Source organism: Ceratotherium simum, chromosome 19, assembly GCF_057802395.1.
Source record: "Ceratotherium simum simum isolate JZ-2026a chromosome 19, ASM5780239v1, whole genome shotgun sequence".
Taxonomy (NCBI): domain Eukaryota; kingdom Metazoa; phylum Chordata; class Mammalia; order Perissodactyla; family Rhinocerotidae; genus Ceratotherium; species Ceratotherium simum.
Window position 1 is genome coordinate 47,049,740 of NC_141918.1, and position 17,560 is coordinate 47,067,299.

At 35.3% G+C, this 17,560-nt stretch overlaps 1 protein-coding gene across 1 annotated transcript in view; it reads left to right on the forward strand.

The window, feature by feature from the left end:
* RSPO3 (R-spondin 3) overlaps positions 1-17,234 on the forward strand; it is a 76,118-nt gene extending 58,884 nt beyond the window's left edge. The window contains exon 5 of the mRNA XM_014781206.2: positions 16,002-17,234. Coding sequence (XP_014636692.1) covers positions 16,002-16,195 — 194 coding nt within the window. The 3' untranslated portion in view covers positions 16,196-17,234. The remainder of the gene's footprint in view (positions 1-16,001) is intronic.
* Positions 17,235-17,560: the final 326 nt, after the last annotated feature.

The window sequence follows — 17,560 nt, forward strand, 5'->3', positions numbered from 1 at the left end:
AAATTAGGATGCAGTTCTGTCTGGCACTTGGCTGCCTTTGATCTATTATTTAGCATCTGCTCATCAATAAATTCAATTTCTTCAAATTTCCTGGAATAAAGTTTCCAGAAAGGAAATTAAAGTGCTTATGTTCTAACAGTCTGTGTAGACAAGTTTGGTGCTGTTCATAACCAAGATGATTCACTCAAGTTCTCTAAAGCATTTGAATAGTGGGATAGTGGTCTTCAAAACTGTTTTTGGCACATGTTTATGAACTGAAATATAAGAAAACCATTACAAAGTTTGAGCTTGTATTAGCTTTCTATTGCTGCCATAAATTACCAAAAATTTAGTGTCTTACAAATTTATTATCTTACAGTTCTATAGGTCTAAAGTTCAACACAGGCTTTATCAGGCTAAAATCAAGATGTCTGGAAGGCTGTGTTCCTTTCTGGAGGCTCTAGGGGGGAGAATCTAGTTCCTTGCCTTTTCCAGCTTATAGAGGCTGCCCACATGCCTTGGTTCATGGTCCCTTCCTCCATCTTCAAAGCCACCAATGGCATGTTAAGTCCTTTTCACATAGCCTCTCTCTGACCCTCTCTTCTGCCTCTTCTTCTACTTTTAAGGACTCACGTATTTAAACTGGGCCCACTTAGATAATCCCAGACAATCTCCCTGTTTCACAGTCAGCTGATTAGCAACCTTAATATCATCAGCAACCTTAATTCCCTTCTGCCATATAAAATAATATATTCACAGGTCCCGGGATTAGGACACGAACATCTTTGGGAGGCTATTATTCTGCCTACCACAGGGCTGTTCTAGTAAAACAGGTCATGCATCTTGGAAATTTGAAGGGCCCCCAATTTACATAACACTCTCTTAATGGATTCTAGGTGAATGGTTACCAAGCTAAGGACAAACATTAGCTGGCATTGCTCATTTTTATGAAGTGGGCTATCATAGAGATTATTTCCTGCATGAGAAATTGTTGACAGAATCAGCTAAATCTGCCCAGTTTTTTCCTTACTCTCTGTGTTTTTCCCCTTGAACTATCTTTCATTGATTTAAGAAGTTAATCTTTCTCATACTGTAGAAAAATATGGCTAACTCTGTCATGCCTAACTCAGCATGCATGTGTTGTGCTTATTAATCAGAGGACAAATTGAAACCTAGAAATTGGAAGCTGGATGCAATGGTACCGTGAGTAAGCCTTGCAGACTCACTGCTCCCAGCTGGGGTGATGAAATGATGCCATGCTTCATATAGAACAATTTTATTTACTAGATTACATCATCACCAAAAGCAAAGATTCCTTTACTTGAAATAGCATTAAAGAAACTGACAAAGCAATATAATTGTGACCTAAGTAAGTCTAATAAAATAACTTGATATCCTATTAGAAAATTTGTTTTTATGAATGGAATTGTCATTAAACTGTTTTGTTGTTTAAGCTTTGTGGTATCACCACTCGCCTTGCTTTGCATGATTCTGGCATTGAACATTCTATTTATCCTTTCATTCGACTTTGTAAGTTGAATAACTACTACATGCCAAGACCCGTGCTCGATGCTAGAAGGGAAAATGACAAGGAAGATATAAAAGTATGTGTGCGACTCATTTGAGAGTTCGTAGTTTCACAGGAGAGTTGGTTGTAAACAAATAATGGCAAAGTAGATCAATAGGTATGGTGTTCTGGAAGCAAAGGAGGTAAATTGTTATTGGCTCTTGTAGGCCAAGTAGAATTTTTCCAGCTAAAGAAGCTTTCCATTGAGGAGCAGCATCTAAGGCACAAAAGCAAGAAAAAGCGTGATATGATCAAACAATAGTGAGACATGTAGTGCGGCTGAAGCAAAGGCAAATTAGGGAAAGAGATAATGCCCTATAAAATAGGCTAGAGTCAGATTCTGAAGAGCCTTCTAAGCCATTACTCCCAACTTTGGGAGTACAGGCACTGGGGAGATTTAAAAACAAGGGACCAACAAGAACAACAGACCAGCCCCCTGCACTATAAGAAGATAACCTGACAGCAAGGTGGAAAACATCTGGAAGCAAAAAAAAAGCGATGTCCCTCTTTTTGCCAAAATACATTCTAGAGTTGATAAGTGGCTTTAACTAAATGAGAATGAAGAGGGAATAACACATTTGAGAGATATGTAAGTGGTAAATTTTTCAAAATTGTACCAAAGCAGATAGACTTGAGCGGCTTCCACCAAAAGTCTTAAAAGAATTAAGTACCCCTGAGGTGTTACCATCATCAGATTGAAGCTGTTCTATTTTCAAAGGTGACTTGATTCACTCAACTGTTTTATATTTTCATGGAGACCATCATCATCATCATCATCATCATTATTATTTTAGGGGTTATAATTTCATAATTCTTTCCATTTTCTAAGTACTTACATATCATTTGTTCCTCAGACTACCTTAAATAGTGAGAATAACAGGAATTATCTCCTTTAGCTTATAAATGAGTCAACTACAGCACAGAAAGTGCTTTATTTAAGGTGATATTGCTGATAAGCAATATAGCTAAGTCTAAAATGCACATTTTCTGATACCTATTTTGGATTGTTGACATTTAATTTAATGCCACACATATTTTTTAAGCACACTTTTAAAAAAATGAGGTCTTGAGAGTTTAAGTAACATCCCCCAAGGAGAGACAATGACTAAATGGTTTGGCAGAGAATCAGACTCAGATCTTTCTAACTTCAAAGTGCAAGGTCATAGAAGCCGTGCTTCCTTGCATTCCCTCCTCACCTGCTAGAGGATGATCAGGGAAGATTTCATGGAGAAAGCAGTCTTTGAAATGTATCTCGAAGGATGTATATAGTCAAGGAGTGATTTTCAAAATATTTAACAACTAGTATAGTAAAATATGTTAATATATTAATTCATGTTTAAATCAAAAATGTTAAATGTATTAATATACATAAAGAATATAACTGCTTACCCTGTGTTGTAAGCAGTAGTGAAAACCGTCTATTAGATCATTCAGTGATCTCTGAAATATTTGCTGATTTCTAGAAATCACTGGTATCCTTTTCTGTTGGTTAGGGCAGATTCACACACCCACACCTCATTCAGGGAAGGCTGCCCAGGAAACATTTCATGCTTAACTTCTCAAGGCCTCTGCTGTTAAAAAGTTCCAACAGTTTTGCAAGACCCAAAAATGTCCTTGAGTAAGGATGACCAAGGTATAATGGAGAAGAAAGGATTCTCCTTCCTATCCCCCCAAACCCCAGCATAGCGGAGAGACAAATCTGTCAATCTTGCTTCTGCCTTAAATATTTTTACTCCCCAGTATTTATAACCACCTCCTGACCACTACCCCTTTTCCTAAAAATTCCCTGGAAATAAGGGAAGGGCTTATGTACAATTGTTGATCACATATTCCCCTTTCTACCTTAATATGGTCATCAGGCACACAGGAAGATTGTCCACTTTGCTCAGAAAATAAAAATCGAAAACATGGGTTATTGAAAACTTTAAACTCTTTAAACTCTTTAAAACATTTCTTCTATTTCATTTGGCCTTTTTATTTCCAAGATCATCTTATTTGATTCTTAACTACTCGATTAAACAATAAATACTCATTTTCCTGGAGATTGAGTATGATAGAGTTCATTCCTTTGGGCATTGTCACATTTTCTTTAATTTGCTTAAGTCTTTCCTAAGACTTTCTCTCCCCATTAATTGCATTACACGTGCCACTCGTTGCCCTTGCTACACCCTCTTAAATTGGAAGTTTCATCACACTACCCAACAGCTCTTCATTTTTGTGGAATTCCGCTGAAAGCAAAATTCAATGAATGGCAACAAAAGCCACAGTCATTCAAAACTCCAGAGGAAGTCAAGCTTTTGAGACTGTACAGTGCCACTTCAAAAGCCCCAAGACTGGGCCAAGATGAGCCAAGGTCATATTTCATTATTTTAAAAGAAGATTACATTCCCAACTCCACCAAATAAAGCATCATTTACACCTGCTCTAGAAGATAATTTAAGGAAGAAAAGGTTATTTTGCCATCTTTCAACTTTTCACAATCATCCAAAGCCCCTTCCTTTCTCCTCCATTTCCCCTTTCTGTCCCTCTCCCTGACCACTTCTTATTCTCCAGTCTCAGAAATATTTTGTTAGGCCACTGTTTCACAGCTTTGGGCTGGGAGACAGACTCTGGTCCACACTCCCAACCTCAGTGAAACTTTAGAGTTTTCAAATCTCTGAAACTACTCTAGAATTTAAATTTCTTCTCAAAATAGGAGAAGAGAATAGGGTCCTCTGTAACCTCTCTGTTGCAACCTGGACTTTCTAAATTCTCTTCTTAAAGCAGCCTTAAGGATACTCTAGTTTTTCATCATTGGTTTGGTCCAAAGATGAGCTTCTAGGGCATGACAAGTCAAAATTATTTCCCTGAGGCTGTGATGTAGCTCTCTGGAGTGGGCTGTAGCCACTTCAAGCCAATATTGGAACAGAGGTAGATAACTGACTGAGGACTCCACAATAATAAGTGGGAGTCATTAGGATGAGTTGTTGGAAATACTGGGTAATCACAGCATGCTTACATATGTGAGAACAACACCAAAAGCATCTCTCTCTATGCCTGTGCTTGCCTGTTTCTCCCTCAAATAGAATGATAGGCATGAAATCAAGGAAAGAGAGCATCATTCATCTTTTCATTTTATTTCTCCAACAAATATTTATTGAGTAGCTACTGTGTACAGGCTCTTGCCAAAGAGAAAGAGAAAGCTACAACATTCTTTAGAACAATGGTAGCAATGCTTACCAGTGTACCAGGGATGTGGACCTCCTATGCCTCCGAGGTTCTCTGTGCAGAAATTATGCAAATAGATGAAGAACCCACTGCTAGAAGCCCCAATATTATCCACCCACCCACCCCCAAATAACCTGACCTGTGAATTGTATTTCTCTTTTATTATATTTATAGAGAATCAAGGCTGAGTTTCTATAATGATAAGTTCATCATATTTGAAGTTATTACTACATTGTTCTTCTAATATTACAAAAAAATAGAAACATAGATCAATATCACCTTAACAAATTACAGAACAGCCTAGAAATATAGATCAAAATTCAGTAGAGAATATATTGTGATGTGCTTAAGGACCCAATCAAAACAATGGAAAAAAATGAACTAGTTAGTAGAAGAGAAAGAGGAGGGAAATTGGGCTTCTAATGACGATGTCAATGTTGGGAGAGAAAGTCCACCTATAGAAGGTTGGGAATCCAAGAATGAAAGTACTTCTTTGATTTCCTCTGCACTAATCAGATGCTTATTAGGGGACCACACTCTATCTTCCCCACAACATTTTGAAAGTTTGTAAAGAAAAAAAGTTGAGAGGATGCAAGTGTGAATTTAACAAGGAAAATATGTTTGATAAGAAAAAGTTAAAATTCATATAACCTAGCAGTCTCTTAATTTTAAAGATTCAAGTTTCTGAAAGATTCTTATAATAGGATGAATCTTTCAGACTTATTGAAAATTAAATTGGAAAACAGGCTCTCTGTCTTTGACTCAATATTTTTAAATCCACCCGAAAAATAGAACTTTTCCATCTGTAGTAGGAGGAGACCTATAAATAAATATGTGCAAATATATTTATATATATATACACACAAACATACAAACACATTTGTTGCACATGTGTCTACCCTCCCAACTCTCCTCCCCCACCCTAACACGCATCAAAATAATAATAAAGGGAGCACAGTGAAAAGCTGTAAAATGAAACTCAGTGAAATCTTACTAATCTTGCTTAATTATAGGGTCAATATTTCTAGATTAGTGAACACAACTGCCAAAAAATTTTAAAGAAATTAAATCAGTTGTATTCCACTCAAATATATGTAACCATTATTGATGAAGTAATTATAAGAAGCTATCTTGCTGGTTATGGAAATGCACGTGGAAAGTATTTCTAATTAAGAACAGGTTTGCACCAACAGAGTGGGAGAAAAAGTACTTAATTAAAACAGTTTGCATTATCTGCCATAGGTGAAATATGCCCTTTATGATCTTATTTATATTATAAATAAAATTTATTTATTTATTACAAATTTTAATATAGTAGATGTTAAGTGAGATTTTCTATGTTTTCCAAGCTAGTTAAGAAATCAATAGTCTGAGACAGAATCTGTAACAAAAATGAAGTACTGAAGCAAAGTGAAAACATTTGAGAATGTACTGAAAGTGCATTAAAAAATTAGCTTTACCTAGGTAATCAATAAATAGCTGAAAATATTAAATTATAGCTATAAAAGTGTGACATCTTTACTAAAAATATCATGGAGTAGCGTACACTAAAATAAGAGACTTGGTAGTTGTTTTTCCTCCTGTGATGTAATTCCAGACTAGAATTACATTTTTTCCCCATAGAACAGTAAAAAGCTTCAAAGAAAAGAAAGAGTGGGCTGTGGTAGAATGAGAATTAGACAGCAGAATCAACTAGAGCGTAAAATGCTGCAAGAGACTAGAATAATATCAACGTTACTTGTATAATCAATCATCGCAAATGTGTCAGCAAGTATAAGGCAATTCCCTCCTGTCAATACGGCCACTCAGCAGTTTGGGTACGGGAGTAATGCAGCACCATCAGACATCGCCATCAACACTTCTTTTTCTGTCTCGGAAGAACAAAATTCTGAGACAAGTTGTTGGAGCAAATGGAAATTTATCCAAATGAAAATCAAATGCCAAGAGAATATTCTTTCTTTGGAATTCTTTCAGTTCTTCAATTTAACCAGCTGGAATGCATTTTCAAGTAGCATTCTGTTCAGTCTTTTGAAATGAAGGACTTTTCTGTTAATTGGAAAGCTATATTTCATCAAAGATGAAGACAGTGCTCTTGGCTGAGTGATTTTCTTTTTTTTTTTTTTTAAAAAGCGGGGGGCATTTGGTGGATATTTACCAGAAACAGATTCCAGAACAGGTATTTCAAGTATAAAAGACTAAACTGTAAGCCCACACATCTAACTAAACAAAAATGGGGACAATTCAAATACCAGTGTTACTCTAAGCTCTGCATGAAAATTCGCTATCACTGTGGTCCCTCATGAGAGGAAAATGTAAGGATGGAAAAAAATTTTTAAAAATTAACTTTCAGTATCAAATATTGATACAACTGGTTTTTCTAAGGTAAATGAATTGGGTGAGTCAACAAAGGTCTGCATTCTTTATTGTGTCACTTTAATATGTGTTATTGAGGCTGAGGTAGCATGATTGTCAACTCAGATTTAGAGCAAGAAAATAAAAATTCACCAGAAAAAAAATATTTTTCAGACTCAGATTTTCAAAGCGATCTACACTTCAGGCAGCACTTTCCACTTAATTGTTGATTAGTGATATATTAAATAAAGGTGTTGCATTTAAAATTTAAATTGACACAAAATTAAGGCAAACTAATTTATCACAAAGAATGTGAAAAGTTTTTAAAAGGAATTGATTATAATGAAATACTAAAGACATAATTTTTGCAAACTTCTTAAATGAATCACTCAATAGATGGTCTGAATGAAATTGTATATTCTGTTTAGATAAGTTTATAGGAAAACCTACCTATGATCTACTTACATACTTTCAGTCTGGCGATATGTGTATGATAGGAATTTTCAAAGACGCCATGTCACTGAGTTTTTTAAATATTTAAATTGCTGAGATAGATTTTTTTAAAGGATGAGGTGAAAGAAATATTTGACATAAACATTCCATAGACACACATATTCTCTACCTTGAGATATAAGATGGTGGTCTACAGCAGCAGCCAGCATGAGCCGGGGGTGGGCAATGAGGAGGGAGACAAGGTCGAGTATGAGTATTACACAAAAGATAAACCCATCAATTCATTTTTGAGATGGTCATTAATACTTTGAGACGACTGCTCTAAGCTGAAAATTTCAGAACACTCGGCAATACAACTAGGCAGGCTTCAAAGGTTTTTGATAGTGGAGCCAGCAACTCCACTGTCTAAATTTCTGAAGATATACAGTATCACATGAATCCTCCATTATAAGTTTATAAACAGTATATAAAACAATCAAAATATCACATGCAGACTTATTTTCTTTTCTTAAGGGGATAGTAACGTTCATTTCACAAACTAGTCATGAATTTCACGGCAAAAGTAATGAACAAACTTTGACTGGATTTAATAGGTGAAATTTACCAACGCACCCTTTGACAGCAAGTGAAAATCAGAATAAGTTTACATGCTTATCCAATAGATATAATTGTATAAGACCCAAGATCTAGTTCAAAACACATTATGCAAACATGCTTAAAACAAGAAATTTTCAACATGTAAATTAATGTGTGTGATTTAGTTTCCCAGAATTTTGTAATCTAACCTAATGTGGTGGATAGAATTTCCAAGTCAAGTTAAGATTTTGCACTGAAAAAAGAAACACTGAAATTACTAATTTCAAATGAACTTTTAACCAAAAGGTAGTTGATCCAAGAGAAATAAGCGCACATAAAAGAATACTAAACTTAAAATAGCTATGTAATATAAATTGTAATGCACTATGTTTTTAAAATATTATAAAATAAAATACAGGATAGCCTTTACTTTTATAATGAGTAAATTGCAAATAGTAAAAAAATCGTTGGTATTTTCTCTTTGCACTTTTAACTGTTCTTTTAATACTGATGATTTACAACAGGGAGACATCCTGGTAGGCAATATCCAATATCTTTACCAGTTTCTTCTGGACTCTAGCTAATGTTCCTTTTGAATGCAAGGAGTCCAGGCTAGGGTTCTGGACAACAGAAGCAATGAGGTGGAATGGAGTCACCTTGGGTGATAGAGCCATGGAAACTTCTGTCGGTACATAGAGCCAAAATTCAAAATTTCATATCCTGAATCTTCAGTGGGTAATAAGATTATCTACACAACAGAGGGAAAAAAATCTGTAAAGGCCTATTGACAATAATCAATTCATAAGGAAAGGAAAGTATTTGATTTGGCAAAAGAAAGTTCATTATGCTGAAGCAGATTATGAAAATACAGATTTTAAAAAACTGTGATTATTGATATTTATGAGGTTTGCTATAAAATGAAATGATTTATAATAGGACTGCCTTCAAACCTGAGTGGGATTTTAAAATTTAAATCCATACAGTTTTTCTTTCTCCTTTTTGGTATTAAGTGTAACAAAATACAAAAATCTCTGATAATTTTATTAAGATTTAAAAAATGTAATGGTGGTAGTTTAAAGGTAAAATAAAGTTTCTAAATTATATGTAAATTGTATACTATATAAATAATTTCCAAGTTACAAAAATACTATATCCTACCTCTTTATGATTGCAAGGGTGTGTGGAAACACTGAAAAATGAATAGACTGTGGCGATAAGAAAAGAGAGAGTAGAGAATGGGGTAACAGAAAGGTGCTGACACGAAACATCTATTCCAAAATGCTGTTAGGTTCTGATGAGCAACTTGCCCTTCAGAAAATTCAGATTTTGAGAGATTAAGTATGTTCTAAACCTTAATTTTTATAAAACTCTTCTGTTTTAATAAGTTAGTCCATGCCTGGAGACTTTCCTTGCCTTTTTTCTCCTGCTCAGTGGCTTAAGTGTGAAAGAAAACGAGGATGCCATGTCACATTGTGCTCTGTGGAGATGTCATATGGAGGTAGAAGAGTGCAATGCTGAGTTCTCATTTTCCTCACTCTTAAATGAGGGGATGACAGAGATTACAGACACCATGCTCCTACTTACAAGGATGCCTGGTACATAGAAGTTTTCATTGGATTTTAGTTATTGTTACTCTTACTATTTTTAAAATCAGACTACCCAAGTCATCTTTACCTTGATTATTCCAACAGGTTACTTATAGGGAGTTAAGGGGCACAGAGAGGAGAAACACAAATAATCCAGCCTGGGAAAAGGTTAGAAGAGTGAGGAAGGGGTGACGTGGGCAGAGAATTAAACACTAAGTCTGAGTGAGAGCAAAGGATGGTAGAAATTGCACTCTAGGTAAAAGTACCAAATTATATGGGAACAGTAAACGTGGGTTTCGTGAGTGAAGTGGAGGGGGTGACTAGGAGGAGAAATGGGAGGCCATTGAAGTGGATGCCGAAATGGGAGGCCAGGTCACAGAGGACAAGGACTCTGAGTGTCGTGTTAAGAAGCTTGGGTTTACCTGTTTTCAGCTCCTAAAATTTACACTCAATATCTTACAGTCAGGATAATCTTGTTTTGGAATTCCCAAAAGAATGTGACACAAATAGATTGCATCTCCTATATTAGCCCCTTTCAAGTGATGACAAAATGCTATCTCAATCTTAATATATTTTCATGATCAGAGCTGTCTTTGCAAAATGGGTTCCAGGTAATTTCCCAAATGAACAGCATTTACTAGAATATGTAATGATGTGTCAAATTATTTTTCTGTGAATAATTACTCAGAAGCATATTGGAATTTAATAGAAATGCAATTGAATTAACTCATGTATTAAACTACAGAGGAGATAATTCAAGTAGCTTTAAATTTTAATTTGGAGAAATTAACCATCTGCCTATTTGCAAAAAAAAAAAGTTATCCATTCTCTCATATTTTCACTATATTTGTTATGCATTCCTAGCTTAAAATAATAGCAAGGAAATAAGTATTTCTATTTTATTCGAAAAGCAAGCAAACAAAAGACAAAAGGTTTGGATATATTTCTCGAGTCAATTCTACTTGGTAATAATAAAGCTGAGATGGAATTTGGCCTTGTTGACTTTCAGCTGTGTTCTTCACCATGGGGTCAGGCTGTCCTACACTTATATAGCTCACATTCAAAGGCCTTTAAATATGTGTCTATACAATAGATCGTAATCGCTGCAGAAGCTGTGCTATAGCAATTTCCCCTCCTTTGCAAATTTTCCCCAGTGATATCTTAACTAAAAAGAACAAAAGTTGGATTTTCATCCTCTACACCTAAAAATCAGATCCAACTCTAGATCCAAGAATCATTAGACTGATCCCATTTTCATACCATTCGTGCTTTTTTGAAAGTAAAAAGCCATTGGGTTTCCAGTTGAATTTAATTCCATACACAAAAAAGAGAAAAGACCTAGCAATAAATTTTATATTTTTAATGGGATATCTATTTAATTGGTTCGAGTCATAGACTCAGTGATATTTAGTCCTCAGTCTAGAGTGTGGGATACATTTTTAGCTTTTTGAGAAAAATTATCAACTTAGTTTGTCTCGTAAGTGGAGCTACTTAAAGCTCAATGGCTCCCCTTAGTGGTGTCTTGCAAGAAATTCACCAAGAAGCAGCTTTTATAAAGACCAATGCATAGATATTTCTAAATATTCAGAAAATCATGAACTGATATTTATAATTTGAATTTCTCAATAAATAAACTATATTTGTCATTCCAGAGAGAAAGACCCTTTTATTCATAGCCCCATTACATTTAAAAGGGTAATTTAGCATTTCCTATAGTTTATGTTTTCACTTGGAACTTATTGTAACTTAGGAAAAATAATTCAGGATCATTTTCTTCTCTCTTTGTTCTTTTTTACAGGTTTATTCTCTTTAGTTCATACTTCTATTTAACAGGTTTTAAAAAGACAATCTGCAGCTAATTTTCATTTTGTATCTAGGTGTCTGTTCCAAATGTACCTAATCAGAAAACTTGCCTTAAATATCAGCAGCTACAGTAAGTCAGAAAACATATTTGATATCCATTGGGAAAAAATACAAGAAATCAAATGAGAAACCACGTGATGTGAAATAAGTTCGGAAAGTATATGTTTAAAAAAATGGGATCTTCTCTTGATCCACAGCTATGGTTCCTAAATGTGGCTGCACGTCAGAAGAAACTGGGGGTGAACATGTTATTAACCTTAGGTTCCTGAGCCCATCATAACAACTGCTGAATCATAATCCCCAGAGGTAGAGGCCTAGGGATCTGTATTTTTAAAAGTCACTTATGCTTGGAAACCTGGTCTACAGAAGGCCCTAGGAAGACCTTGTATAAATGACTATATATTTTTGTATTAATAGGAAATAATTTCAGAATATCAAAAACGCCTATCACTTATTCAATTATATGATACTATTTGCAGCGAAAGCTTGAATAATATGTGGCTATATGGGTCTGCACAGAGATTTTAGCTACTCTTTTAACGGTTAAGGCTCAAAAATAAATACCAGTCACTGCCTACACTCTCTCTATGGATTCTTATTACTTACAGAAGTGTTTATGAAGTAAGAAATAAGGTTACATGTCAGAATATCCTACTGGCCTTTCCTAAACTAGTCACAGAAACATCTGAACTCTGCTCTGCTCCCAGATTCTGATACTTGCCTTTTTCCAGTTTTCAGTACCACTGGTCCTCAGGACAAATTCCCAACATGGCAATCGAGTCCCGTATATCGTTCCAGCTCCTCTTGCTAATATCCTATATATAGACTCTGATCAAAACAAGGAAGTCTACTTTCAGTTCCCCAGATTCACCATGACCTTGCATGCCTTCATGCCATTGACATATTGTTCACTGCCTCACATGCCCTTCTTTCCCTCATCAGCCTGGCAAACGCTCCCTCATTCTTTAAGGCTCAGCTCCAGCATCACCCCATCTGGGGAGTCTTTTTCAATCTCCATTGGCAGAGTTCAGTGCTTTCATTGCCGTGTTCCCAATAGGATTGTGTGCATGCCTCTGTTTTAGCATCAGCTTGTGACTAATTATTCTGTCTGTCTCCATATCTCACTTGTATCCTCAGGTTTTAGCACACTTTTTGGCATGGAGTCGAGGCTGAATTCGTGTTTGTGTAATGAGTTAATAACATTAGCTTTCATTTCTCCCATGATTAATATAGCCACACACTATGCTAAGAGCTTTACAAGCATCTCGTGTAATCCTTACAAAGTTTAGCAAGTAGTAATGATTATCCACATTTTAAATATCAAACAGTTAATCCTGAGAGAGATCAACAACTTGCCAAAAGTCACACAGCTAGTTGGAGGCAGATCTAGAATTTGAACGCCATGTTTTTCTAACTCTAAAGACAGTGTTGTTAAATGTTACACCACGGTGCTTCCTTGCAAGGCCTCAGACTGTACTTGATTGCTAATAGCACTTTGTCTTTGATGGTTTCTATCCAGACACCACACTCATAGCTGGAACATTAAGGGAAGATGAACATTCTTTTAATCATTGGAACCCTCTACCACCCAATTCTGGCACACGTGCATGTGCACACACATAATCAGAGAATGACAGAACACAAACATATATGTAAGATGGTGATAGCTGGAATGCTTTGTTATCACGAAATTACAGAAAAAGTATAAAAATAACGATTGACCACATCAATGAAAAGTCACCAGAATAGAAAAAGAAGTCCCCTTTAATGAAAACCTTATAAAATTTCCCACATTGCAAGTGATTTTTAATGGACTACAGCCACTCTTTTGCATTCCTATTTTATTTCTTGGACAACAGGAAAATATATTATTTATGCAAAAGGATGGTTAGTGTTTCCAACCACTAACACATGGCCTGTAAAAAATAATAATCCCATTTTTCTATTGTGTAATAGCCCTCCGTTGGGCAACAACAATGTACAATGTGCTAGTTTACTGTTACTTTACTAGAGCCTCCCCTTTCACTCACCGCCCAGACTAAATAGTTATTCTTTGGATAATAAAACTATAATACTGAGTTTCAAGCTACTTCCAAAAATGTTTCTGCCTGTCTTAAGAAATAATCATATCAGTTTGCTAATAAGCAGAAATGAGCTGTAAGTTGAGTATATAGTCACACGTGACTAAAAAACATATAAATCAATCTGTGACCAAGAAAGAAACAGTATATTTCTTATGTGTCCAGAACATTATGGTTGGGATCACAGCTGTAAGATGTTGGACCGTCATCAAGAGAACAATATCAAACACTGAACTTTTGGATGATTTTCATAAAAATAACATTTTGTTCGGGGTCAGTAGTTTTTATGGAACTTTGGAATGATTTTCACCGACAATTGTTTTAGACTTGAACGTGAACACCTCCAAAATGATTCTCAAAATGGAAATATTATGTAATCTAACCTTTGCAGCCACGTCCTTCTGAAAACCAACCACATACCATGAAAATCAGCATTTCTCTCTTTCAGTTTGTGCAGCTTTATGAAAATTAAATTAGGCTACATATTCAAGAAGGTAAATTTACTCTTCAATTTTATCTGTTTAGTTACCAAGTTCAAGCTAGCACTTCCAATGTGTAGTAATTAAAGCCAATATGAAAAAAAAGAAACCAACCATGGATTCCTTCTGTAGAAATTTTATCAGTCCAACAACATTCCTTTCAATGAAAAGAATAATGGAATTGGTGAATCAGTGTACAGCTAGTTCAGCCATAGACACAATCATTGACTTTAATATTTTTTGTTCATCTCTACATATCCAAAACAATTTGACTGATATTTGCTTTATAGTGGTCTGAATTCTCATTTTTGTTAACTGTCCTTTTAGAGTCCAGAATTTGGAGGTGGGTTATGTTGAGCCCACAAGGCAAGTTTTCATAAAGTAACTAGAAGGTTTTGTAAATATAGTCTCAGACAAAGCTAGTTGTGGCATAAAAATCATTAACCCAAGGAGACTGTTTTGGCCAAGTATACATATGCAGTATTAATAACATTGCTCCCTAGGATTCTGTAACCAGAGCTCAAGAAAAGGAAAGCCAAACCACTGAATTCAATATTTGCGGCCTATTTCAGGACATGAAAATATTTTGGTTCTCTCATGCAAATAATTTCTCCAAAATACCTTTGTCCAAAGTGACTTTTTGTAGACAGAGACTAATTTCAAATTTTACATGGTTTGGTATGTGGGGATACGCATTGTCAGAATCTGTCCCACATCAAGAAATAGTTGGTTCCTTGTTTTCATTTACAATGATATTGATTTAAATCAGTAATTTCTCATTGGGATATATGTATTAATAGATATCACTAAAACCATGCTCTCAGAAATTATTTTGCACTGTAAACTGTATATGTAAAATGTTTACTTGTTAATATATTTCACTATTTAGAAATAAATTAAAAAATCCATCCAATTTGGTGCCAGGCTCATGCACGTTGATCCAATTACTCTCTTCCTCTAAAATTCTCAGCAGTTCTCCAAGGCCAACAGAATGAAATTCAGTTCTTCACCCTGGCTCCCGTCTACTTTGCAATATGTCTTCCCACATCAGAACCTTAAAAGCTGTGTTGAGTCCACTTTTTAAAATCCCTCACAGTGTGAATATGAATTAAAAACTATGCTTCAAACCCAGTTCAGAGTTAGGGACCTCCATGGAATCCAGTATATATATCCAATAAATATCTACTCTTTTGATTGATAGAGACACGATGTCCCTGCCCTCGTAGCTTATACCATAGGGTAATTGATGTTATAGTCACTGCCACCCCTGCATGTAGAGAAATTGCAATGGAAATTAATTTCAATGCACAAATAGTTGTGTTAAATAAAGTATAGTTATCCTGGTCTTCCTCATGAACCATTATTTGCATATTTGTTATGCAAATAAATTCTCTTCTAGTCGATGGCATGCAGATGTACGGGCAGATTGCAAATATGTAATTGCTACTTGGAAAAATTCGAATACAAAATAGCACCTTAATAGGAGCCAGATAACATATACACATTAATACGTTTTTTTATATGGCACGAAATATATTCAAAACTTTCTGTTAAATATCCATAAATAACTATCATATAAAATACGTATCAAATTTATAACAATAGAACCCTCTAGAGTTAAGAACTATCCTATATTAATTGTTTCATTATATTTTGTATGTGTTTCATGTTTACATTGCTTGAAATACAGTGTAGACTTAATAAAGAGTAGCTGAGTGAGTGATTTAAGTAGTAGATATTTGGTATCTATGCATATGGTATGCAACCTAAGAGAAATTTAACTCATTTTTAAAAACTTAGAATAACCAAATAGAACATAATTGAATGTATTTTTTAAAGGCATATCCTTTCATTTCAGGAAAAAAAGGAAGGGAGAGGAAAAGAAAAAAACTTAATAAAGAAGAGAGTAAGGAACCAATACCCGATAACAAAGGTCTGGAACCCAGCAGAGAAACCCCAGAACAGCGAGAAAACAAAGACAAACAGCAGCAGAAGAAGCGGAAGATCCAAGACAAAGCACAGAAATCGGTATCAGTCAGCACTGTACACTAGAGGGTCCCATGCGATTGTTGTAGTCTCGTGATGCTGCTATCTCAACCAGATGCCCAGGACAGGTGCTCTAGCCGTTAGGACCACAAATGGACAACGTGTCAGTTACCGCTCAGTCTAAACAACATTCCAAATAGTTGCTATATTCTTCATACAAGCATAGCTAACAACAAAGAACCAAAAGTTCAAAGAAGGGATGCTTTCGAAAGGTTATCTTACGTGCTTCTGTGTATTGCTAAGAGACAAGAAATTTTGTACATAATTATCAATAGGCTATATGATGTAACAATGTAATGATGACATCTGGAGAAGCAACATCTTTTCCCTATAAAAATCTTTTTCAAGCTCTTGTTTTAAGAAGCAAAAGGTAGTTCTGCAAATTCAAAGATGCAGTGTCCCTTCAAAACAAATAAGAGATCAGGGGAGAGAAACATCTTTCAAAGGACAGTGTTGTTTTGTCCAGGAGGTGTAGAGAGTGCTCAGACATTAGAGCCTGGCATTTGGAGTCATAGGAATTATTAGCACAGGAACAACTGGTTTGAGATTGGTTTGATTGCCCTCATCCTGTCCTTCTGCAAGAAGCATGAGAGCGCACAGCGGAGTTCAGTATACTGTATGGGATTGGAGAAAGGCAAAATGTGGAAGAAACCATAGAATTGGAGATGTCTTTTGTGCTTTACAAAACTGTGAAGGGTTATGACTACCTGGAACAGGTCTCCAATCTATGTCAGCACTGTGTGGTTCAGCCTCTGCTACCCCTCGGGTTATATAAGCTGTACACATGTACCTGTAACTTACTTCCAAAAAGAAAATCATACTTATTAGAAGAAAATTCTGATTTCATAGAAAACGAAAACTAGAGCAAGGAGGATATAACATGTTTGCAAAGTCATGTGTTTTCTTTCTCTCTCAACGAGGGAAAAACAATTTTATTACCTGCTTAATGGTCCACCTGGAACTAAAAGGGGTACTACTTTCTAACAAGGTGTATCTAGTAGGGGGAAAGCCACCACAATAAATATATTTGTTGATAGTTTTCAAAGTTTTGTTCATTTTGTTTTGTTGTTTGTTTTATTGGAAAATTGTTACTCTTAGAGACTCACAAATTAGGAAAGAGGATTCTGTATCCTATGTAATTCAGAACATATTACATTTCTCAGTGTTTGCTTTTCGAATCCACCTTTATCTGAGCCGATGGAGATTTACTTACACAGTATTAGGAGATATTTATTCAGCTTTTTTCTTATTTTAATCAACAAAATTCTAGTTATAGACATATGGGTGTCCCTAAATGATGTCATTGTTTCCCCTTCATTGCTTAGAAGTTAGCATCTTTTCTTGTATGTGGGTTCCTCATGCATCTTGAAC